Source organism: Cyprinus carpio, chromosome A9, assembly GCF_018340385.1.
Source record: "Cyprinus carpio isolate SPL01 chromosome A9, ASM1834038v1, whole genome shotgun sequence".
Lineage (NCBI taxonomy): Eukaryota > Metazoa > Chordata > Actinopteri > Cypriniformes > Cyprinidae > Cyprinus > Cyprinus carpio.
In genome coordinates, this window is record NC_056580.1 from 26,826,137 (window position 1) to 26,852,374 (window position 26,238).

The window sequence follows — 26,238 nt, forward strand, 5'->3', positions numbered from 1 at the left end:
ATATATTATACAACATGTACTGTGCATTATGAAGTAGTATTCTACCCAGAACAGAGCCAAACAGTAGTACGCTACATTTATTTCACATGAACTCAATATTATCATCTTGGAAATAAAAACAGTTGGATTTTTTAATCAATTTTAGGCAATATTTACCAGACTGATGAAATAAAGAGGCAAGAAGAGACACATTGGGAATGCAAGGTCAAGCACATAGCATTGTGGGATTCAGTATTCTGTGGAGCGTGCATATATATCGTGGAATCTGTAGCCGGACAGTGTTTTCAAATGTTTATTTATTTCTGTGTACATAAGGAAAAATATTGCACCATTATCAATGCTTGTTTTTAATGTTGAATAAACACTGCGTGTAGCCGTATCAAAACATTTCTTATACTGACACTTCTCAATGCACTTTATATGAAATTACAGATGAGATCACAACTGAGTAACAGCACACAGCACACCGGTCCATCTGTCACGATCTTAAAGCTGCTCTTGCTTTGTCCAAGATGTCCTTCCTGATGCGTGGATAGTTGGGATGTGCATCCAAAACCTGAGTGTGAGACAAGAAAAAAATTAAAACCAACAAAAAAAATCCACAGGATAAAAAGCTATTAGCTTTTATATTTTTAGTTACGATTTAAATATAATAATTTAATTGAAAGTTATATCATTATATTTTAAATAAAGATGATACAAATATAAAACTACTATATAATTGATTTTAAATATAAAATATATTTTTAATTTATTGCCAAATATATAGATTTTGGCAATTAAACTATATAAATAAATGAAGATGAAATATCACTGAATAGTTCAATGTAGGTCTGTCATAAAAGGTTTAAATGTTTTTTGTAAAAATGTGTTTTTCTTTAAAAAAAAAAAAAAATGAATGGGATTTTGCTGGATTCTCACTTTTGGTCTTAGAACAGTATTTACTAATTTAGATGTTTATATTCACAGCAGGATTTCTAGGGTACTCACTTTATGACACACATCTATGGCATCCACGTGTCTCTTGGCCTTCAGGTAATTGAACGCGAGCTTGTAGCCTGGTAAACAAACAGCATGCTGATGTCAATGAGAGATGTGAACACACACATGAGAACAGTACAGCGTGTCAGAGAGGCTTTTATCTTACCGATAGTGGGGTTGGTTTGATTGCTGTATTTCCAGGCCATTTCATAATTCATGGCAGCATCTCTGAAGGACTGCTCCTTCTCCATAATGTAGCCCATGTACTCGTATGCCTTGCAGCAGGACTGTTTCAAAACACGTTAAGATGTCAGTCTATAAGTGTTTTTAATGTGTTGATTATTCTGAAATGTTTGCAATCAAGCTTTGATGTTTTAGGGTTTCAGCACACATTTTTGATGGATTTTGTCCATCAAGTTGCAAATAAAAAAGAAAAGATTTAATTCACTGGATCATCTTAAAAGAGCCATTTTCCCTGTAGTCATTAATCTCTTAAAACTTATGTTTGATAATCTTTTGACACATGTTTTTTTCCCTGTGAAAATAATTTCTTCATGCAAAATGGCATTAAAATGGCTTGAATATAACTCTACATCCTCAATTAGTATATGTGGATTAATTCATGAATATGCAGATTATTAAATATACTGATCTTTTCTATTTTTCAGCTGAATTTCCAGCAGAAATTGTGATATATAATGTGGCTGAATGAATTCAGCATCACCTTGTTGTGTCGCAGGCATCTCTTTAGCAGCTCTCCTGCCATGTCGTATTTTCCCGACTGGATGTAGATGTCAGCCAGGAGCAGCCAGCTCTTTTCAAACTCATCCGCATCAATGATGTTCCAGTTCATCTTGGCGATGCGTTTGAGCTGGTTTCGGGCTCGAGGGGTTTGCTTCAGGATCATGTAGGCAGTGGCCATGGCCAGCAGCGCAGGAACATGATCTTTCTGTGCAGAACAAACAAGACTTTCAGGTGTAGTTGAGTGAATGTCATCGTGAAGCACGAAAGAAGAGGATTCAACAAACTGTAAAGTTTAGTGTAAGTGATACTGAAGTGGAGATTTTGAGAAACGTTGAGAAATGGCTTTTAAGGTTATGTGTATATTTAACATATCGGTCACGTGTTGTCCACACACCTCACTGTTTGCGATCTCAATGAACACGTTGAGGGCTCTTTCCACATTGGCTTTCTGTTTGGTGGCCAGATAACAGTAGTTCTCCAGGATGCGCAGCTGTACGTGTCCCGCTGGGGTTTGCGGCTTCAGCTCCTTTAAGAGCTTCTCTGCTGTTCTCACGGCCAGCTGCTCCGACTCCTGCTTCTCTGTAGAGTTTCTGAACACAAACAAATGAAATGCATCATTTGTGAAAGTGCATGTGTGCAATAAAATTCAGTTTATACAGAACAAAGTACAATAATGGCAGAATTAGTGAAATTAGCTGTTCAGGATGCATCTTGGGAATAGTGTAAAGGGATTAGGACGCACCCCATGTCTCCGTCCAGGTTCTCAAACACCTCTCCTCCTATGGTCTCGTTGTCAGGGTTGAGACAAATCTCAATCATGTTGTACACTGCGTTCTGGCCCCAGTCGTTGTCCTTCCTGGCTTTGTTGAAGTGACGTAACCCATCGTTAGGTTCACCAGTGTACCTTTGAGAAGCAGATCAACATTCATCTCCTTACTGCATTCAATTCAGCAATCAAAAGCTAAGACTGTCATTCATTTATCATATGCATATGACTCATCGCAGTCAATTCCATATAAATAATTCCCAAATGTTTTTGTCAGTAATACTGTGAAATATTATTAAAATTTCAAGTAATTGCTTTCTATTTGAATATAATTTTAAAATATTAAAATCATCCTGTAGAAACCATTCTAATATGCTTATTTGTTGCTCAAGAAATATTTATTATCAATAATTAAAACTTTTTTTAGGATTCTTTGTTACTTGCAAAGTTTAAAGAAACAGCACTTATTTGAAATATAAATGTTTGTAAATGTCACTTTTGATAAGTGTAATGCATATTTGCTGAATAAAAGTCTTAATTTCTTCCCCCCCAAAAAAACCTTTTTTGAACACTTATTATGAAACTTTCTGAATGTGTGTGTTATATATATATATATATATATATATATATATATATATATAGATAAATGTAATGCGCATATATATATATATATATTTATATATTAGTGGTGGGCCGTTATCGGCGTAAACGTACTGCGTTAACGTAAGACTCTTATCGGGCGATAAAAAAAATATCGCCGTTAATCTATTCTCAAAGTTGGGTTGGGAGCTGGGTCTATACTACGCAAGCTATGATGACTTTCACCGTGATAGTTTAGCGCGGATGTATACCTAGACAAATTGCACTGTAGGGGGCGAGAACGAATTCTTCGAACCTGTGTGTATGCCTACTGTGAAATTACCAAGCTTCCCCAAAAAAAACCTCGACAAGACTCACGCCTGTTTCACACATACTCCGTCTGCAATGCGTATGCAGTCCGTGTGTGTTACGTGTGTGGTGCAGAAGCAGCACGGACTCATTGTGCTTTCACACAGGACGCGTTTGCAGTCCGCTACTGATCCGCCGCTGTTTAGTCCACACATCATTTGTTCATCATTCTATATTTCAAACCATGTAAAAAAAATAAATAAATAAATAATGTGACTTATCACAGAACAGTAACAATCTTTCATAATCATAGACATTAGTTTAAATTTAATAAATATAAACAAATTTATTCATGCATTTGACTCTCGTGCCATTTGCATTTAAATCTTTATTACAAGCAATCGCACGGTTCTTAATGAACTTTGTTTTTCTGCTTCCATAAAAGTGCATAGGCCTATATCATGTTGCCTCGTTTATCTAAAGGTGCTCTTTTTCTTGTTTTTTTTTTAACCTAGCCAAAAACCCATGTGTTGCGTGTGAAACACAGTAGGCTTTAATTTAGTATACATTTATTGTGAAATTACTGCATTTCCGTGTCAATCCATGTTAATTTTACCGCGAACAATGCGCAGTCTTTTTAATTCAGCGCATGCAGCACAGCAAAAAATAGACTCGGTACGTAAACGACTGCTGCACTGCTGCAGATGCACCGCTCCTGGAACACACTGACGGACCACAACCGCGTGAACGCTGGAATCCGTTAACATGGGTGCGTAAAAAAAAAAAAAAAATGCACCGCATACGCACTGCAGACGGAGTATGTGTGAAACAGGCGTAAGGTTGTTTGCAACTTGTGCAATGCGGAATTAGTTTACTGTAGGAGTTCTTCCAGTCTCAAGTACCACCTAAAAGCAAAGCATCCCTTAGCTAATGCGGAAGATGCCCGGGCCAAGCAATGTAGCGCAGGGGAAGAGTCGTCGTCAAACTAATATGTTTGAGTGCAGCACAGCTCTATCAGTACTAACAAGTACATCTTATTGAACATAATTTGAATGCCTTCGCAAGAATTCAAATGAGCCATTTTAATCTAGATTAATCTAGATTAATTTCAAGATTACAGTGAGATTAATCTAGATTAAAAAAATCAATCTATGCCCACCACTAATATATATATATATATATATATATATATATATATATATATATATATATATATATACATATATACACATATACATATACACACACACACATATATATATATATATATATATATATATATATACATATAAAGGCCTAATTCATGACCAGCACAAAATATACAGTATGCTGATATGCTAACTGTAATACATTTATTGTAACAATGTAAAAGTCTTTACTGGCCCTTTTGAACAATTTAATGCATCCTTCTGAATAAAAATATTAACTTCTTTTAAAAATGTATATATTACTGACCCCTTTGTTATATTTTTGGATTTTGTTTTGTTTTTAAATCTCTATTTCATTTTTTATAATCTTACCACAGGTAGAGCCCTTTGCAGTAGTTGTATCCAGGCTCAAACTTGGCCCTCGATGAGTGTTTCTCTGCCATCTCGAGGAATCTTGGAACCTCCTCCAGTTTGCCGGCTCTGCGCAGCAGATCAATGAGGCGGGACAGCGTTGGGTAGTTGTCTAGGGGAAGAGATTAAATGAGTTCATTACAGCTTCCTGGTTGCTTAGGTTTCCCCTGCGGTTCATACGAGTATCTGGAAGGAAAGCTGAGGGGGCCGCTGCAACAACGGCGTAACCGTTTGAAAGGTCAGGAGATGAACAACACACCTGGTTTCCTCTCCAAGAGCTGCTGGAAGTGAAATACAGCCTGTTCATAGTCCTGCTTCCGGAACATAAGGTCTGCCATCATCTAACAACAAACACAGAGACGATTACCAAATTTCTGCCTAGCAAAGCTATAAGAAAAAAATGGAAAATTGTAAGCTGTGGGAGAATATGTAAGATCTAGTTTAAAAATAATGTAACATAACTGACTTGAAAGTTTATAAGCTGCTGCTAAAAATCCGTTTCTATGTTGCACTCTACACACTCAAGATGATTTTTCCGCCTCCAGCTTCATCTGACTGGTACACTGCTTATAAGAGAGGAGTATCTGATTAAGGGAAACTGACCAGTGTAGCCGACTCGTTGACGGGATCGTTCTTCAGAATGGCACTGCACTGCTGCTGACAGGCCTCGACATCATCCAGAGTAAGATACAGCTGAGCCAGTTCTAACATCACCTGATTAAACACAAACACACACATTTACTTGCACAGCTGTTCACAGGGGACACTGAAACGTGTGCTGCTTTAGAAAAGAATCATTATAATCTGTTTAAAAGTTTCACATTGTTTATTTGCATGCATTTTTATTTGAATGCATTCTAATGCTTGCATTTATTAAAAATTATGTTCACTTTAAGTAAAGAACAGCATTCGCTGCAACGAAAATGTCCTTGAGGCTTTCTGGGAAGAAGTCTAGGCTCATACTGCTGACATTAACTGAATAACAGTGTGCTACCTATTACACTTTACCAGCCACATTCAACTGAATTAATGTTTTTTATGATCTTAAAAATCCTTTAAAAATACTACTTAAAATTCTACTTTTACATTTATGCATGTACCACTTGCTTTTAAGTCACTTTGGATAAAAGCATCTGCTAAATGCATAAATGTAAATGTACTTGAATGATTATAATTAGCTTTGTATACAATAAAAAAAAAAATAGAAAACAAATTATTATTTATATATTTTATTATTAATTAATTTTCACTTTTAAGACAATTTAATGTAAAATATTTTAGTATTGAGATACTATTATATTTTTCTTAATATTTTGAATGAGTTTTTATTTTAGTAAGAGTTTTAGTAATTTTGTTGATTTTTTTATTTTATTTACATTTTTAGTTGTTTTTATTCGTTTATGTGGTTTATATTAATTTTTATTTTGGTTTTAGTTATGTAAATAGCTGAAATAAAAAAGTTTTTATATTTTATTTTATTTCATTTAATATTAATTCTATTTTTTTTATGGTTTTAATTTGACTTTCAGTTTACGTTTTGGTTAAATATAATAAGCCTGGTCATAACTACCCATTTTATAATATTATTTATACTGTTTTAATGTTGAGTGACACGATTTTTATGCTTTTGTGTCCATCTAGTTCCAAATAAAAAGAGAAAATAAAATTAGGTGAAGCGCCTTTCATTTATAAAGTGTGTACTTCAATGAAACATCCAACATTAATCCTCACCACATACAGTTGCTATTTCATATATATATTTGATATATAAGATATTTAATAAAATATAATGGATTATATATATATATTATATATATATATATATATATATATATAAATAAATATGTATGTATTCCATTACGCATTTACTATTTTACTATGGTCCATGGAGAGATTGATTTGTGATGGTTTACAATCAAATGCAAGCCTGTGGCGTGTTCAAATGCAGCTCCACACACACAAACTGACTGACGCTCCAGGCTCGGTCGGACCGATCCACCTGCAGAAGAACACACTGGACTCACTGATCCGGGCCACACTGACCTTGCTGTCACTTTCACAGTACACAAGCGCCTCTTTGTAGAACTTGACGGCTCGTTCGTAGCCGCGCTGGCTGCTGCAGTGTTTGGCGATTTCAGCGCAGATCTCTGCGGCGAGCTGCTTCTGCGCGGACACCGAGTCTGGCTGCTCCAGCTGAACGCGCTTCAGCACCTTCGCCTGCACATCTCTCGCCTGAGGAGTTGAGAATTTCACAACAATTCAAGTACTCTGGGCAAGAAATTAAAGGAACATTTCACCTTGAAAATTGCAATTCTGTCAGTATTTTGTCAAAGTATTTTTAGTTATATACTTGAAAACATCCTTTTATAGTACATGAAATATAACTTGGTAAATTTAGGAGGTTGTGAATGTAAATTGGTCTTGTGGGTTTGAGTCGTATTATTTTAGTATTATTTATACACTACTATAAATTTTATTAACATTATGAATTTTCTTTTATTTTCATATTATAAAGGGTCATTTTTTTGTTCACCCAAAAATGAAAATTAGGCTTTGTTTTACTCACCCCCGAGACATCCTAGGTGTATATGACTTTCTTCTTTCAGACGAATCCAGTCAAAGTTATATTAAAAATTGTATTTGATCTTTCAAGCTGTTTAATGGCAGTCAACGGGTGTTGCATTGCATCAGTCCAAAAGAAGTTAAATAAAAAGTGCACATCCATAATAAAAAGTGTCTCACGTGGCTCCGGGGGATGAACAAAGGCCTCCTGTAGCGAATCGATGCATTTTTGTAAGAAAAATATCCATATTCAAAACGCAATAATCACTTTAATCTAGCTTGCACCAACAGTTGTACACAGAAGCAGTTCCGGGGGAATTATGTATGAGGTCAGCGTTTTTTAATGGAAGGGCACTTTTTATTTCACTTCTTTTGGATTGAAGCAATGCAACACCTGCTGACTGCCATTAAACAGCTTGAAAGATCAAAGACAGTTTTTAATATAACTCCGACTGGATTCGTCTGAAAGAAGAAAGTCATATTCACCTAGGTGCCTCGGGGGTGAGTAAAACGCAGCCTAATTTTCATTTTTGGGTAAACTAACCCTTTAAATTTTCTTTTTTTATTTTTAGTTTACATTCTAGTAATTTTGTGATTTTCTGTTTTGTTTTGTTTTTCTATTCACATATCTACCTAGCTTCAATGTATTTTTCCTTTTATATAAGTTTTAAATTTATTTAGTTTTAGTAATTCAGCAAGTTTATAAGATAATACTTTTAGACATAAAAATATTACCTTTGAAATACTGTATTTATAATATAATATAATAATGATTTGCTTAAATCTTTTCATTAGAATTAAACACATTTGTCCTCCATATTCTCTTTATCATAAATGCAACAACAACAATAATATTAGAATAAAATAAAAATTGGTACACAAAAAATGAAGATTTGTTTTTATTTTCTGTTTTAGTTTAAGTAATTTTAGCACTTATTTATTTCAGTTACTTGTCAAGACAACATTTCTCAGTTTATTTCAGCCTTATTTCAATTCCTGAAAATATTTTTTACTCATTTATGTTAACAATAACAGCACTGTTTGAGAGAAAAAGACACTTGACTCACTCTCTGTAAGGACAGCAATGCTTCGTCATTTTTATTGACTTTGCTCTGGACTTTAGCGAGAAGCACAAGATAGCGACAGTCTTCGGTAAGAAGCAGCAGCTCATTTACTGAAAAATAAAGACAGAAAGACACAACTGATCACGATTGAAGAAAAGCAACTGCTTTGTGCACTAAACAAAAATTGTATTTTAAATTACATTAAGCAGAACCAGTTTCCATATACTGTATCAAATCAAAAGTGCACACCTATGTTCTCCCATGACACATAAATTAATCCTGAATTAATCTGTCAATCATGTAACAGATTGTTGAATACACAACCCGAAACATATGATTCAGCATTTCTGAGGTGTAGTAAATATAGCATAAAACACAAGTGAAAATACCCAGCAGACATGCAGTATTGCTCTTTATTGCTTAAACACATATTCAATCCCTTCTCAAACTTAAAAAACTTTTGTGTTTGATGACGGAAAAAATCTACAAAAGTTCAAATCTCCACAAATCTTTTGGAAACGGCACTTTAAGTTCAATTTGAATGAAAGCACTAATAAAAACATCTTTTTTTAGGGGTGACTGAAGTGAGACGTTGCCATTTCACAATAACTTCATAATTTCTGAGCTGTTTCTCACCAGGATCATGTGTGAGAGCCTCTTGCAGGACTTTTTCACAGCGTTCATACTGCCTGAGCTTCATGAGCAGGTCAGCCAAGTCATAACGCAGGAAATTTTGCTGTCCACTCTTCAGCGCCGCTTCATAATAGTTAATTGCCTGGGAAAAAATATATAGAGAAACTAAATTTTTAACAGAGGAGGAAGAAAAGGCATCTAACCAAAGAAATCAGATCTACTCTTGCTAACAATCCCCGCTGAATAAAAGCTGTTTTTGCATTTTGAAACAGAAATACTTCTTTCAAAATGAGCTTCTTGAAAACTCACACTCTTTAGGTTTAAAAGAGATATTTCTTCACTTACCTTTACATAGTTGTGGGTCTTGACGAGTGCTTTTCCAATCTTACTGGCCACAGCTCCATCTTTGGGGTTTTTCTTCAGGGCTTGTTCATACACCTCAATGGCAAGCTCTGGCTGTTAGCAGAGAACATTATTTTCATACACAAGCACCAATGTACTGACCAAAAATAAATATGGCCATCTGAAAGTGAAGGAATCATCAGACATGACAGGTGCAATGTTTAGGTGAATCTTAAAAAAAACTTAATTTATATATTTATAACAGTATTTAGTATTTAAAACAGTATTTAATATATATATATATATAGAATTGGCTTGAATATTTTCAGAATTAAACACATTTTTCCTTCTAGATTGCATTACCATAATGCAAATAAATAAATAAATAAATATAATTGTTACGCAAAAAAAAAAAAAAAAATCTGTATAGTAGATTGTACACCATTTTTTTAATATATATTTGTTCAATTGCCTTTAAATTGATGATTTAAATGAAAGAAAAAAAAAATCACCTTTGAGAACAATGAGAATTAAGGTAAAAATTAATTTTGTAATAATAAATTGTAATGATAAAAATTTAAAAAACCTTAATGGAACCCTTTAAAAAAAGGTTGCCATATTTCAATTACATTTCCAGTCAGATAAAAATTCACTGTTTACACTAATAAATATTTGCACTGAGATGGGGAAAATAATCTTAGAATTAGAATAATAGTATAAACATTAGAATAAACAACTAGAATCTCTCCCACCTCCTGAATGTTCATGTAGGCATCGCCGAGTAACAGGAAGGTATGAGGGCTCGGCAATTTGTCCACCAAATCCCTGATGAGAACACAGATACATTAATATTCTGCATGAACACGACTGTTTGATGATTGTTTATTAAAGTACAGGTTCAGCATTCCATTCTGCTTTCTCACGTAACATACCTTAGAACAAAAAAAAATGTTTTTACAATATAATGATATTGAAAAGAAAATCTAAAATACAAATAAAATAATAAATATATAAAAAGAAAAGATGCCAATATTCAAGACCATTAATTTATTTTGCATGGTGACAATTAAGCACATTTTCTCCTAAATTAATTAATTAAATAAATAAGTAAATATGTGGATTCAAAATCACTGTATTATAGTTATTAATTTACTGTAATACAATAAACGCAAAAAAAATGTAACATAGTAAATACTGATTATTATTTCACAATAATGATGTATTTATTTATGTATTTATAATATGTTATGATATTAACCCATATACTGTGAAAACCATATTCTATAAGCTTTAATACATGTAGTAAATATGAGGAGCATGTTTGAGAAATGAACATGCATTACCTATAGCAGCTCACATAAAGCCGTTTCTCTTTCCTGTGGTTCAGGTAGATCTCTGCCATTTTTTCTTTGGCCTGTATATAGTAGGGCTGCTCTGGCGTGATGTTTCTGAGCATGCTCAGTGCCAGCTCTGTATCTCCGCGCATGAGCGCGAGGTCTGCATTGGCGATAGTGACTCGAAGCTCCTCTGGAGTGCCCGTAAACTCATTTATGGCATCCTGCATCACTTTAGCTGCCTCGTGCTGGAAGGCAAGAAAAACCTTTATCCCCAAAAACACAGCACTAGCAAAATAATGTTAATTTTACGACAATACATAAGACTACAGACAACAGACTACAACAACATTAATAAACCAAACATTATTATTAAAAAAATGCAGATTTACTAAAGGTATAGTTCACCTAAAAATGATAAAATTTTACTCACCCTCAAGCCATCTAAGATGCAGATGAGTTTGTTTCTTCATTAGAACAGAAATTTGGCATTCCATCTCTTGCTCAGCAATGGATCCTCTGCAGTGAATGGGTGCCGTCAGAATGAGAGTCCAAACAGCTGATAAAAACATCACAATAATCCACAAGTAATCCACACCACTCCAGTCCATCAGTTAACATCTTGTGAAATGAAAAACTGTGTGTATGAAAGAAACAAATCCATCAAGCTGTTTTTTTTTTAACATTTAAACCATTACTTCCAGTTAATATATGAGTCCTCTAGCCATAATATTGCTCTCTCCAGGGATAAAGTCATCTCATCTGAATCAGGGGAGAAATCTGCACAGATCAAGCACCGTTTACAACCAAAACGGTCCAAAACAGTATTAAATATGTGGGTGGATTTTGATGTGAGAGAACAACAAGAGATTAACTTTTTCACTGGAGGAAGTGATTATGGACTCGTTTTTTTGGCCAGAAGTGACAGTTCAAAGTTAAAATGCCTGAATAATGGACTTGTTTCTTACAAACACAGTTTTTGGCTTCACAAGACATTAACTGATAGTCTGGAGTGGTGTGGATTACTTGTTTGGACTCTCATTCTGACGGCACCCATTCACTGCAGAGGATCCATTGCTGAGCAAGTGATGTAATGCTCCATTTCTCCAAACCTGTTCTGATGAAGAAACAAACTCATCTACATCTTGGATGACCTAAGGTTCAGTACATTTTCAGCAAATTTTTATTTTTGGGTGAAATATTCCTTTAAGGAAATGAAGAAATGTTTGAAAATGTTTGAAACACTTAAACCCTAACCTGTTCTCCATTGAGCCACAGAGCTTCAGCTAGCTCCAGGAACACAGATACGCAGTCAGCCGAGCTGAGCTCAACTCTCTTACTCGGTCTTTTGGTTGAGGAGCCTGTTCTCTTCACAGCACACAGACTCATGGCCATCTGCAGCGTCTGAATGGCCTCCTGAAGCTGCCCCATCTTCCTCTGAGCCTGAGCTTTTATCAGGTGATACAGAGGATGCTCACGGATCTGAGCACAGATAAACCACATATTCAGTCCCATCAAATCAATACATTTCAACTGGTTTCCTTCTGCAGTTCAGTACGGCTGGCAGTGATGTTGTGTCACCTCAAAGTTGTGGCTGAGGCAGAGCTCCAGAGATTGGGAGGAGAGCTTGAAGTTGCCCTGAATGAGATGGATCTGAGCCATGAGGAGATGGGCATCAGCATGGGCTGGGTTCTGATCCAAACAGTGCTGCAGGCTGCTCTGGGCCGCTTCGATATCTCCTGTATCAAGAGAGTAGAAACCCGATTAATTGGGTGAATCGGCCAAAAAATAAAAGGAAAAATAAGAAACAACTTATTGCGTAAAGAAACGTAATTAAGTTTATTTTGAGGACAATTTTTGCATTGTAACATTATTATTTGCATGACAAAATTACTTTAAATAAATTTTAAATATTTCTTTTATTTTTTTACAATATTTTTACTTCCCAAAATTCTCATTATTGTAAAATATATATTTTTAAATTTAAATTAAGACAGTACATTAACATTTAAGACAGTACAACAAATGTTGTATAAAAATAAATGATTTTTTTTTTTGCATTACAGTAATGAGATTTTTTTTTTTTTTTTGGCTTTATGATAATAAAACTTTTGGGGACTTGTGCTTATTTGTAATGAAATAATAATGCCACAGTGCAAAGAATAGTTCATTTACATTGTGTAAAATATAGTTCCTTTTTTTTGGTTTCTGGAGTGAAATATTACCTGGAATCAGTGTTGTTATTAGTATTATACAGCAGTTAACCAAAACTTAAACTAAAAGTATTAAACAATTGTGTTACTTGAAATAAACGTTAACTGAAATAAAATAAAATGAAATTTCTCATTTTCATTTAGTTTAACTTCATGGACTAAAACAACTAAAATTTAAATAAAAACTATTTAGACATATTAGAAAAGACAATAACTAATAAAAATGACTTAAACACATACTAAAAAACACTAAATACTAAAACACCAAAACTTTCTCTAAAATTAAAATGAAAACAGAAAATAAATAAAAAAACTAATTCAAATTATTAATAAAAAATTATTTAATAAGAAAGATTCACCCAAGTAGATCAGTCCGACAATGTTATTACGTTTGATTCTCAAGTAAAATAAATAAAAAGATACAAATAAAATCAAACTGTTTCCGAAAATATCACTCAGACATGCACGCACCTGACTGAAATCGGACTTTGGCCATTAGAAAGACGGCCTGCATCAGTCCAGGCACTACTTTGACCACCGTGTCCAGCACAGACGCACAGTGCTGCAGCTGAGGTGCAGGAGGCTGACCAGGAGCTGGAGCCTGCAGCGAGAACAACATCAGCCAATAAACTACACGAGCAATCTTCATCAAGACACTCAGAATCAAGGCTGGACAAAAGACAGTTATTAGGATGTTGTTAGGCAGCATATAGTGTGTTCTGATTGTTTGCAAGGCAGCGCATGGGAAAGAGGACCTTGGCAGGAGACAGTGCCAGGTATTCCTTGGCAATCTCAAGCAGGAAGTCGGGGTTAAGCTTCTCAAAGTACTCGACGCTGAGAGGCAACCCCTGCAGGGCGGAAAAGTGCGTGTCCACCGTGTCGTTTAACAGATTAGTCGCCTCGTCTGGGGGCCGACGCTTTTTCACAGCCAACAGCGCCCGCAGATACAACAGCTCCTGACACACAAACACACAGGTCAAGCAAACCTAAAAATGATTCTGTTTATCATGTGCTTTAATACTAGGTCATGTACTAATTAATCTGTTCACTAATGCAGTTTAATTCCAAAATTAAAAAAGAAGGGTTTTGTTTTTATTATTTCTGTTCCTCTACAAATACAACATGGCAGCTGCTTTTTGCAAAGCAGATGTGCATGTTTGTTTAAGTGTGTGCTAAACTGCCCAGACGAGAGTCTCGGTTTGTGTAAACAGGCCCTGTTACGCACTGTGGATGACTCAATGGGTAAACACAGCATGAGTGTATTAATAAACCAGGCCGCTGTTGAATATGAATCAGAACGTTTTGAATACACAAACGCTTTTCTTTATCTTTTATTTAATTCTGTGGAAATATTCTGGAAAGAGTCTCTGTGTTAAATCGTTTGTTTAAAGTATCATAGTAAGTATTTTAAATGGATTCTCACCCCTGATTTACCAATGGACTGCTGGATCTCTGTTAGAAACTCCAGCTGCTGTTCTGCATCCTCTATGTGTCCCTCCATGAGCTGACACCTGATGATACCTGCGCAAACACAACAAACCCAAAAAAACACTGATTTAATGCTCTTTCTATTCATGCATTTTAAACATTAATAAAAACACGCCAGGCATGCTAGACAGCTAGACATTATAGTACTTTTTGATATTTTAAATGTAAACATTTTTACATTTATTTTAAAATTTTCAGTTTGTTTTAGTAATTTTGTCTTAGTAATTTTGTTATGCACTTTTGTCATTTTTATTAATTTTTAAAAAATAATTATTTAGCTTTAATTGATTTTTTTTTTTTTTTTGCATCTTTAATTTTAGGAATTCTAAGTACTTCCACTTATTTATTTCATTCAGTTTATTTTAAATGTTTCAGATTTTTATCTGATATTTATATTTTATTTTTATTTCACAACACTGATCCTAGATGTTGTTCCGAAGAACTTTCATGTTGCAAAACGTTTTCTTTTAAGAGATTCAATTCAATTCCATGCATGTGCAAAAGTTATGAGGCACAATGCGAATGCATGACATTGAGAGGCACTGCTTTTATGAAATTTTATAAAAGACAATATTCCAACTATTCATATTCAATAATACTGATGATAACAAACTTAAAAAAAAATTCCACATATAGTTTATTAGTGTAACTGTAGGCTGTTTACAATTGCCACTTTACAAATTAATATAATATATGTGGTCACATATGTGCATTTACTGACATTTTACAAAGGCTTTAAATATGACTCATCCATCATAATGTATTTGCTAAGCACTCTTTTCTTTATGGCTTTCAAACTGCTCTCACCTATCAAAGCGGAGACGCTGCTCTCATCGAGAGTCATTGCTGTCTTGTACCATTTCATGGCCTCCTTCACCCTTCCCAGCAGAACCAGCTGGTAGCCCAACTCTGTGGCCAGTTCAGAGTCACTCGAGGCCTGTGCAAACGCCCGCTCCACCATCCTGTGAGTGTGCTGAAGGACCTTCTCCGCTCTTCCACACTGCAGGGTGATCAAATATGCACATCATCACATCTCTCTGCAGCATTGTTTCGTTTATAAAACAGCAGCTTATAAACGCATTATTTCCTGCTCAGTATGGTTTCACTTGTGAACATATCACGTTTATATATAACAGCATGTGGCAAATCCAGCTGGTTTGTGATTTGCAGGATTGTGATCTTCAGGTTTAAATGAATCTGAAGTTGTGTGTGCATGGATGAGTATTACCACTCGAGTGAAGGCTAAAGACATCCTGTAGAAGAGCTCAGGATTGTTCGGTTCCTGAATGTCCAGATTACTGATCAGATTTGATAGCTGATTTACACACTGAAAAAATAAAGAAAATAAATGTGAAGAGAGAGAAAAACTATATATAAACACTACCATTCAAAAGTTTGGGATCAGTAAGATCTAATGCTTTTGAAAGTCTCTTTAGGTTCACCATGGCTGCATTTATTTGATCAAAACTACAGTAAAAACAGTAACATATTTTTTACAACTTATAATGCAATTTATTCCTGTGATGTCAAAGCTGAATTTTCAGCATCATTACTCCAGTCCTCAGTGTCACATGATCCTTCAGAAATCATTATATGCTGATTTGCTGCTCAAGAACAGTTCTTATTATTATCAGTGACTTGTATGATATTGCATTGATGCCAGGTTGAAGTGTAATAAAAATGAAATGCAGTAATCTTGCTTTCATTTGCGATTCACAGACTATCTGACCCCATAACAAATGACATTTCTACCATCTGCGTAAACACAGATATGTTTGGAATGTCACACCTCTCCAGCATCTCCTTCCCTGCAGAGAGAGTGCAGCGCCAGCATCCTCAGAGCCTCCAGGTTATTTTTATCTCGCTGGAGAAGCCTGAAGTTGAGAAGATGAAAGAATCAGGAACTTAAATCCAAAGTCTGTTGATGTTCGGAGACATGCATCTATGTCTTTGCATTGTTTCACATTTTTACCTCGCTTAGATAAAAGCATCTACTAAATGTAAATGCAGTCCCCGCATTATATGCTCATGTTTTTATAAAAATATATGTAGGTAAATATTGTTTTGCATTACTATTTATTGTTATATTCATGCATCTTTTTTTTGTTTGTTTCTGTACAAATCCGTGGAATCACATCTAATTTCCATTTGCACATGAATGCAGCTCACTTGTGAAAGTGTTTGAGAGCATTTAGAGTGTATTTATGTATTTAAAAACCAGAACAATTAATATTACTATTTACCTCTGAGCTGCATCTATAGTTTGTTCCCAGTCCTGCAGAGTCAACAGCAGCTTCATCTTCTTGGCCAGGGCAGGTAGAAAGGACGGGTAACTCACAATCACCTGGTTAATGGTCTCTAAAGCACCAGAATAATTCTGCCGAAATTCATAATAATGTACCTGACAAAAAGACACAATCAGAGCATTGCAAAACACATCTTTTTGCAATAGCAAAAAAATACGTAATAATGTAATATAATATAATTTCTCAGGTTTCTTATATTCTTGGGGTGACATGTAACCTAGACATGAAAATTCAATCACTTATTTTCAGTTGATTCTATATGGAATTTTAAAAAGTATCATAACATTTAAACAATTACATCACCTTTAAGATGTAAACCTTCGAAAAATGTAAATAAAAAATGTGCCCACATCTTATAAGTGAACATCAATCAGGACATTTCTGTTTGCTAAAATATTAAATGGTGATCGGAAATAGAGTTACCTTCCCCATCAAAGCAAAAATGTCACTTTTCTCCTTCAAGGCCTCGTCAAAGTATTTCCCAGACTTCTTTGCATAAGCATCCTTATTAGATCGCAGATCAATCCAGCCTTTCAGCACAATTCCCTACAAAACAATAACCCCAATAATAAATAAACTGCAAAATATGTGGAAAATCTGGTAATCCTCAGTGTTATTTTAGCATCATTGAGACACTTTTATAGTTTTTATTCATTTTTTTTAAATTAATTTTAGCAATTTTGTTGTTATTTTTTTTATTTCAGTTTTATTTATTTATTTATTTATTTATTTATTTATTTATTTTTAGCGCAGTAAACTAAGTTAACTAAATAAAAAAATGCAACTATAACAGCCCCAAAAATCACTAATTTAAATACTATACTTTTAGACCCTGATGTTCAAATAAACATTGACATAATTTTTTTTAATAACTGATACATTCAGTTTAGTGTTTTATGACCGTCATGAATGAACAGGCCACATTTCAGCCATAATGCACCTTACTGCATAATTTGCAAAATGCAGAATATTTGCCCTGCTATCAGACTTAAGCTATTGATCATTACGACACAGGCAGGCTGATCATCAGTCCTTTCCCCATCATAGAAATCTGAAGTGTAGATGCATTAGAAAAGTCCACCTCTTTAGAGCCACTGGAGATCTTGATCATTCTGTCCACATACTCTCTGGCTTTGTCATTGCGGCCCAGAAGCCACAGCAGCAAGCCAGCGTAATACAGAGCTTTGGGACTCGCCGTCTTCCTCTCCTCCTTCACCCTTCCATCCAGCTCCTGGATCACATCACGGTCTACAGGCAAGACACCTTTTGTCATTATTTATTCACACTCACATCATTCCAAACCTGTATGCTAGTAAATTTTCCATGCAACGCAAAGGATTTTTATAGAGACATTTAATACTGAATAATCCACAAGTAACCCACACCACTCCAGTCCATCAATTAAAGTCTAGTGACGTGAAAAGAGCTGCGAGTCCTCTATCCATAATAAAGCGCTCTCCAGTGAAAAAAAGTCTTCTTGTCTGAACCAGGAGAGAAATCTGCACAGTTTACAAAGTGGAAACAGTCTAAAATAGTGGATTTAGATGTGAGAGGACAACAAGAGATGGACTTTTTCACTGGAGGAAGTGTTATTTTGGCCAAAAGTGTTAATTATGGATTTGTTTCTTACAAACATGCAGCTTTTCACTTCACAAGATGTTAACTGATGGACTGGAGTGGTGTGGATTACTGTGATGTTTTTATCAGCTGTCATTCTGACGGCACCCATTCACTGCAGAGCATCCGTTGATGAACAAGTGATGCAATGCTACATTTCTCCAAACTCATCTAAATCTCGGATGGCCTAAGCGTGAATCCATTTTAAGCAAATTCTCATTTTTGACTGGAGTATTCCTTTAAACAAGACACGCGAAAGATCTACCAGGGTTTGGTCTTTTCTTCTGGGCATAAACCAGAGCCATGAGCACACAGAGGGAAACGTCTCTTCTCTCCTTCAGCTGCTCCAGCTCCTGAATGGCCTCCGACACTTGATCTGCAACAATAAAATAACAAAGGAAAACCGGGATTTAGACCATTTCTCAAGATGTCAAACGAAGACAAGGATAGAAGATGGTGGGTTTTCCTCACCTTGCATGAGCAGCCCATACGCGTGGAGGAATGAGAAGACTGGATCATGACTGAATTTCCCTTGAGCTTCACTGGAAACATCTACAACATGACTGGAGTACTTTTCCTGGCAGTAGTATAAGATCAAGGCCTGGAATTGGCAGTGCATTCAGTTTGAATTATTCACATTTACTGGAAATCCATATATTATTAAATGAAACTTGATTAGTCATGTATCTAAAAATTTTACAGGAGTCATATTTGATACATACATTTCTATATCAGCCTCTAAACGAACATGATTGACAGACTTTTTTAGCAAGTAAAAGTATAATTGTACAAACGTCCACCTTCAGCTCGAGCTTCATGTGCCTTGCTGTGAAATCTTTACTGATTTTTTTAATAAAGTAAACGCATGAATAACGTTTATATTGTTAGCAGTGTTTCAAGATTATTAGGTTTACTTGATTATAAATACATAATTTTTCAGATTTTTATTTTATTTATTTCAAATATGATCATCGGGCTTTTGAGGGTCGTTTATTTATTCATCTCTCAATAATCATTGCGAGTATGGGCTCCTTATTCTCACTATATGAGCCATAAAAGCTTTTATATTTGGTCTAAAGGTTCAATAAACTGTTCCATTAAAAACAAAACGATTTTTCAAACTATTATTTCATATGTCAAGCTTTACATTGTTGCTTTTTACAATCAAAATGTATGTTTCTTTGAGGAATGTCGTTTCTCTTCCTGTTATTTATGCATATGTTTATGAAACGTCTCACAACTGCTCTGTTATTATGAGTGCAATGCGAATACTTTTCATGACTTACAAGCGCGCTCTCCTCATCATCAACCCCCGCCATAATGTCTCACACTGCGGCTCTCTAAAAAAACCTTGAAAATATACAGAACAGACGATTCTGCACGGCGAGAGTCTATCCCGTTCTCGCCATCTTTGATAAGAAGATGAAGCGTCATAGTAACCAAACAATCTTCGCTATTTCCGCTTGGAAACCAGGAAGTGACGAGTCAGTGAAAGAGTGGCGCAATTCTACTTACTTACCACAGGGTGGCGCCACGCTCTCATTTTTATACGTGTGTAGACAGAAATATTTATAACAAATGTATTTATGATGTATGCGATTATTCATATGACGTGTGTATACATCAAAATATGTCGTTTATGAAAAAAAAATAAAATTATGCATAAAATATTTTATCTTTTGTCAGACAGGTGTGACTGCACGAACCTCAGATTTGAACATTTTTTATATAACGAATGCAGTTTAAATGGTGCAAAGCAGCTTGCCATCAATAAATTATCAAAAAGCAAATATCTGTTTTATTTGTGACTGTTCAAAAACATGTTTGCATTTGTAATGATTGATGGTTATAATTAAACTTTAAAGCTTACGCACTGTCTCTGTATCATTGGAGTTTGAATCATAATGTGTATACATTTAATGCAACATCAAAATGCTCTGGATTTTGGTAAATCTGCTGCTGTAGCCTATGTTTTAAGACTGTATTTTTATAATGAGACTCTTTTTATAAACAGCATAAAGAACCAGCAGGGTTTAGATAGAACTGAACAAGAAAATAAGAAGTAAAAGACAGTCATTTCCTGTTTGAATGCATCATAGTAGTTATACAGTTTCAGTTTTATATGTAGCCTGACTGATCTTTTAGCCTGTTTATTTGGATTATTAAATAAATCAGGTTTTCAAGGTGTTTGCAAGGCTTTGAGTTTATTCCCAGTTTTCTGAAATAAGTCTTTCACCCGGTGACATAACTCCTTCACAGAGGTGATGGTTGACTTTGGCTCTTTTCCCTTTTGCATTGATCTGCATGTAAAGGTGAGGTTGGGCTGCTTTGAATAGATGCAAACTGTGCTGCTTCTGCTGTGGTCGGTTCAGTCTCTGAGTCTCTGAATCTCAGCTGAATGAGTGTCATCACATGACTGAACTCTGGTCAGAGCTGAAGTGTGTGGCACACTTTCAAAACCCATTCATCTGTCCACTAAGATGACTTTTCTCAGCTGGTTTTGCTTCAGGATTCAGCGACAAAACTGTTACGAGGATATAAAATGAAAGTATTTACTGAAGATGTATGAACATTACCACAAAATATGCGTTTCTAAATGTCTTTTGAATTTAATTTCATGCTACGTATTTATATATAGACAGATAAATAGAGAGTGTCCAAAAGTAGGCCTATTTATTTATTTGTGTATACTGTGTATGTCTCTTTTGCTCACCAGGGCTGCATAATTTGGTTAAACAAATACAGTAAAAACAGTAATGTTGTGAAATATTATTACATTTTCAAATAAGTGTTTTCTATTTGAATACATTTTAAAATGTAATTTATTCCTGTGATGCAAATCTGTATTTTCAGCATCATTACTCCAGTCTTCAGCGTCACATGATCCTTCAGAAATCATTCTAATATACTGATTTGCAGCTTAAGAAACATATTATTATCTTATTGTCAACTTTGAAAATAGTTGTGCTGCTAAATATTTTTATGGAGACTGTGATGAAATACTTTGATGAAAGTGATGAATAATAGCTTTTATTTGAAATAGAAATCTTCACATTGTCTGTACTGTCACTTTTGAATAATGTAATGCATTTTTGCTTATTTATTTCTTTCACACTCACACACACACACACACACACACACACACACACCCTCATTGTGTGGTCTGTCTGTAACACCTGTTGCTCCACACAAAATAGTATATATATATATATATATATACGTTTTTTTTTTTTAAATACCCTATGCACAATACAGATTCATATATAGATACATACAGGTTTTTCAGGTTAATTATAGTTTTTGGTATTTCATAAACTCCCAATCAGAGGACATACAGATACAGTATGTTTGAAATAGAAATGTGCTCTTATTCTCATCAGCCTTAATGAGAGACTCAGGGTTACACAACACAGTTTGAGATCATTGATGGAAAAATTAGCCCTGGGTTTTTCCTGAACCCGGCCTAAACACACGGGGCCATGTGTGCTGTCCCGAAGGGGGCCTTTCCCCGGCCTGTCCGTCCGATACAGTTCCATACACACACTGACAGATAATCATTAGCAGCAGCAGCAGAAGTCATCAAACGCACCATGATCAGGCTGCTGTCCGCACATGATACTCCTCGTGTGTAAATGTGCAGGCTCAGTTTTGAATGACTTTGGATGATGGAGAAACACACTGGATTCTGTGCACATAAAAGAACAGGAAATTCTCTATAATGGAGCACTTAACAAGGACGATAACAATAACGATAATGTTTTAAAAATCGCTCTAATTCAACAAGAGTAGAGTAGTTCACACCACAACAATCCACCAATCCATCCTTCCGGTGTCATTATTTGTCAAAACGATTAATTGCGATTAATTGCATCCGAAATAAAAGTTTCCGTTTACATAATATATGTGTGTGTGCTGTGTATATTTATTATGCATATATAAATACACACACACATATAGTATATATTTTGAAAATATTTATGTTTATATTTATATTCATATAATTTTTTATTATTTATATATAAATATATTTAATATACAAACCTAACATATGTTTCTGAAATATATACATGTATGTGTGTATGAACTCATCAGGCTGAAGGTGAATACCTTTTCATCAAATTTTTATTTTTGGGTGAACTTTTCCATAAAAATATGTGGATGGAAACACAACGAGAAGGTTTGCTGCTGGTGAAGATGTTCTGTGTCAAAAGCACTTAAACACGTTTAGGCCAATATACAGACAGCACAGGCTCTGATCAATAGCACAGTGAGTGCTCTTACACATTTACAACAGCTCCTTAAAGGACATTCTCAAACCTTATTGTAAGTCTGCTGCTTAGAAGCTCCTCTTGGCTCCATTTGCTGGATGTGTCTTACTGCTTTGTGGTTTTCCTGCAGTTATCCTCATCAATCCATCTGGTGACCTCCACAGGGCTCATTGTAAGGGCAAACACTGTCAATCAGTAAGTGACAATCAGTAAATGGATATTTAAATGGATCAATATTTAAATAAATAATTGAATGTGAGCGTGCATCAGTCATTAAGCACTAAATGAAAAGTAGCTTTGCAACTGCCTGTGATCTTTGTTGCTGTACTTTGTTTTGTCTGTCTGCAAGTGACATGGAATGATACAGCACATGCGTCAACTAGACATGCAGTAGTTTTAAGTAAGTCTAAGTTTGGATGCTTTGGCACTCAGACACTCAGTACTGTGACTTTCATATTTTCACTCGGTTGCACACAAGAATCAAACCTGGATATATTTGGAATTTCATAAGGAAGGTCAAACAGGTTCATGCTACATTATTGTCACATGACCTCATCCCATTGCATGTGTGTTCCAAATAAAGTTTGATTTTAACATAAAAGATTTCATCATAAAAAAACGTTTGCATACTGTGCATAGTACACATACTATATACAGATATTACAAATATGCATAAACTACCGTTCAAAAGTTTGGGTTCTGTAAGTTCTTTCTTTCTTTCTTTCTTTCTAAAAAAAATAATACTTTAATTTAGCAAGGACACATTAAATGAATCAAAAGTGAGAGGGAAAACATTTATAATGTTACAAAAGATTTATATTTCAAATGAATGCTGTTCTTTTGAACTTTCTATTCACCAGAGATTCCTGATAAAATAGAATTACGGTTTCCACAAAAATTGGAAAACTGTTTTTAACATTGATAATAATAAGCAAATCAGCATATTAGAATGATTTCATGTGACAATGAATATGGGTGTAATGATGCTGAAAAGTCAGCTTTTCATCCCTGGAATAAATTACATTTTAAAATATATTCATATATAAAACTGATTTTAAATTGTAATGTTTCACAACTGTATTTTTGATCAGTTAAAATAAGTGATCACTCTTGGAAGAAAATAATTATCTACATATAGTATATTACTGTATGCTATAATATTAGTATATAAGAAGCCTACAAGAAAATGTTCTGAATATGCAAAAGACTACAAAACCAATCATCATTCAGTATGCAAACAGACATTAGAAAGAGGACCAATCACAATTCAATATGCAAATGAGAGGTCACACAAGTTAACAGATCGTTTTAAACTTCTACATCTGACTAAATGTTTACAAACCCCAAATTTCAAAGCAAAAACTTAAATGATCGACAACCCAAAGTATACTTAATGTATAAAAGATTTAGTACAAGCCCAAAGCAGATTCACTGAAGGAACATGAGGGCTACACTACATAAACGTAAGTGATGTTACGTTACTAAGCAACAGTGCGGGAGAAACTGCAGCATCACTTTTCATTTGAATAAGTGTCTGGGAGCAGAGCTTCCTGGGTCGTCCGATCACGAGGCCATTAGCTTCTGCAAATATACTGACTCGGCCCACTAAACCATCTGTGCTGCTGCGGCCCCAGCTTGTGGCTCTCGTAAGGAAACGTCTTGGTTTTGGTCACTTGCTTAATTGTGTTTTTCTTAAATTATTAAGTTAGCATCTTACTGATGGGTCCAAATGAGAGGCAGTCTGAGAATCTAACTGAATTATTCTGCATGATCTAAAATGACCATTAGTGTAAAAAGGAAATAAACACCACAAATGACACAATAACAGGGCGTGGTGTGGTGAAAAACGATCCCTCTGAGGGAGTTTTATTGAATAACTAGAAAATGGTAAGATCTTTTTTTTTTCTTCCCAGTATGCCAGGCTAGAGATTGAGTCATCTTCAGATAAAAGCTCATCTGAGATTTCAGATTAATAATTAATCAAGTCCTAATAGACTCTAATAGCCAGCAGGTCTTCAGTATTTGTCTTTACTAATAAATCCTAGATTTCAATGAATTATTTATTTATTTTTTCATATCCCCCCCCCCCAAAAAAAAACCCCCCCCCCCCCCCCCCCCCCCCCCCCCCCCCCACCCCCCCCCCCCCCCCCCCCCCCCCCCCCCCCCCCCCCCCCCCCCCCCCCCCCCCCAGATTTCAATGAATTATTTATTTCCTCTTCAGTATTTGTCTTTACTAATAAATCCTAGATTTCAATGAATTATTTATTTATTTTTTCATATAATCATAATTCTGGGAGTCTTCTGGAAATTATATATAAATGTCAATGTAGGTAAAAAATTAAGCAAAGTATATATTATTCTTATCACCACAATACAACAAAAACAATTATTATGATTATTATTATTAGTAGTAGTAGTAGTAGTAGTAGTATTAAATTATGGTGATAAAGAATGAAAATGTAATTTTTTTTTTTTTTTTTTTTTTTTTTTTTTTTACCAGCATTAACATTGAAAAAAAAATACATAAAATTAAAATTAATTTTAAAAATATTATAAATGTCAATGTTTGTGTATTTTTTAAAATGGATTAATATTGAATTTATTAATAATAATAATAACAATAATAATAATAATAACAATAATAATAATATAAAGAATAAAAATATAATTATTATTTTTTTACCAACACTAACATTGAAAATAATAATAATAATAATAACAACACTAATAATAATAATAATTAATATTATTATTTTCTTGATCAGACCAGTGTTCATCAGATTTTTGTGTGTTCATATATATATATATATATATATATATATATATATATATATATATATATATATATATATATATATATATAAAGCGATGTCATTTGCTACTAGGCCTGCAAATCAAACAGAAGCATTAGATGATGATGTGTGCAGTGAGACACTCACACACAAAACCTCTGAGGACAAAAACAAAAAAAAAATGAAGCTTTTTCACATAAAAGCTCATTAGCAGAGAAACTGTGGTGTTTTGCGGAAGTGGGTGATTGTGGTGAAGTTCAAATGGTCAGGACTGAAGTTACAGGAGCTCTAATGTGCTCCTAATTAGAGTACAGTCACTTGAGACCAGAGCTGTGTCCATAAAACATCTCTCTCTCTGAGAAACATTACTATGTCTTTACGAACAGACATCAGGGCGTATGGATGCTGTAAAATGTGAATACATTTAGAGGAATCATCACTTAGAGTAAACAGTCATCGTTGCCAAGCAGAGTTGAAATGTTCATGTAAAAACTAAAACTGTGGAAAACAAGTCTTGACTTTCTAGACTAGATTTTTTTTACTGTTTTCTACGGAAGATTGTTTTCTCCATGGGATAAAATAAAAATATATATAAAGAAATAAATATAAAGTTTTGAGATATAAAGTCAGAATTGAGATGTTTGAACTGCGAGATATAAATTCAGAATTGTGAAAAAAAAA

The 26,238-nt window shown here is 34.6% G+C and overlaps 1 protein-coding gene across 1 annotated transcript; it reads right to left on the reverse strand.

Moving 5' to 3' along the window:
* Positions 1-64: 64 nt before the first annotated feature.
* ttc21b (tetratricopeptide repeat domain 21B) lies at positions 65-19,940 on the reverse strand. The gene is made up of 29 exons (XM_042764311.1): positions 19,784-19,940; positions 18,969-19,098; positions 18,763-18,873; positions 17,962-18,128; positions 17,304-17,426; positions 16,818-16,975; positions 16,364-16,448; positions 15,803-15,901; positions 15,382-15,574; positions 14,510-14,607; positions 13,842-14,042; positions 13,558-13,687; positions 12,455-12,612; positions 12,131-12,355; positions 10,883-11,121; positions 10,292-10,364; positions 9,543-9,653; positions 9,201-9,339; positions 8,568-8,674; positions 6,982-7,170; positions 5,542-5,652; positions 5,198-5,279; positions 4,900-5,050; positions 2,468-2,629; positions 2,120-2,315; positions 1,706-1,930; positions 1,148-1,268; positions 991-1,058; positions 65-556 (listed from the first exon to the last, which is right to left on the reverse strand). Exons 1-29 carry the CDS (start codon positions 19,814-19,816, stop codon positions 479-481), a joined length of 3,963 nt encoding a protein of 1,320 aa, XP_042620245.1. The 5' UTR covers positions 19,817-19,940; the 3' UTR covers positions 65-478.
* Between the last annotated feature and the right edge of the window lie 6,298 nt (positions 19,941-26,238).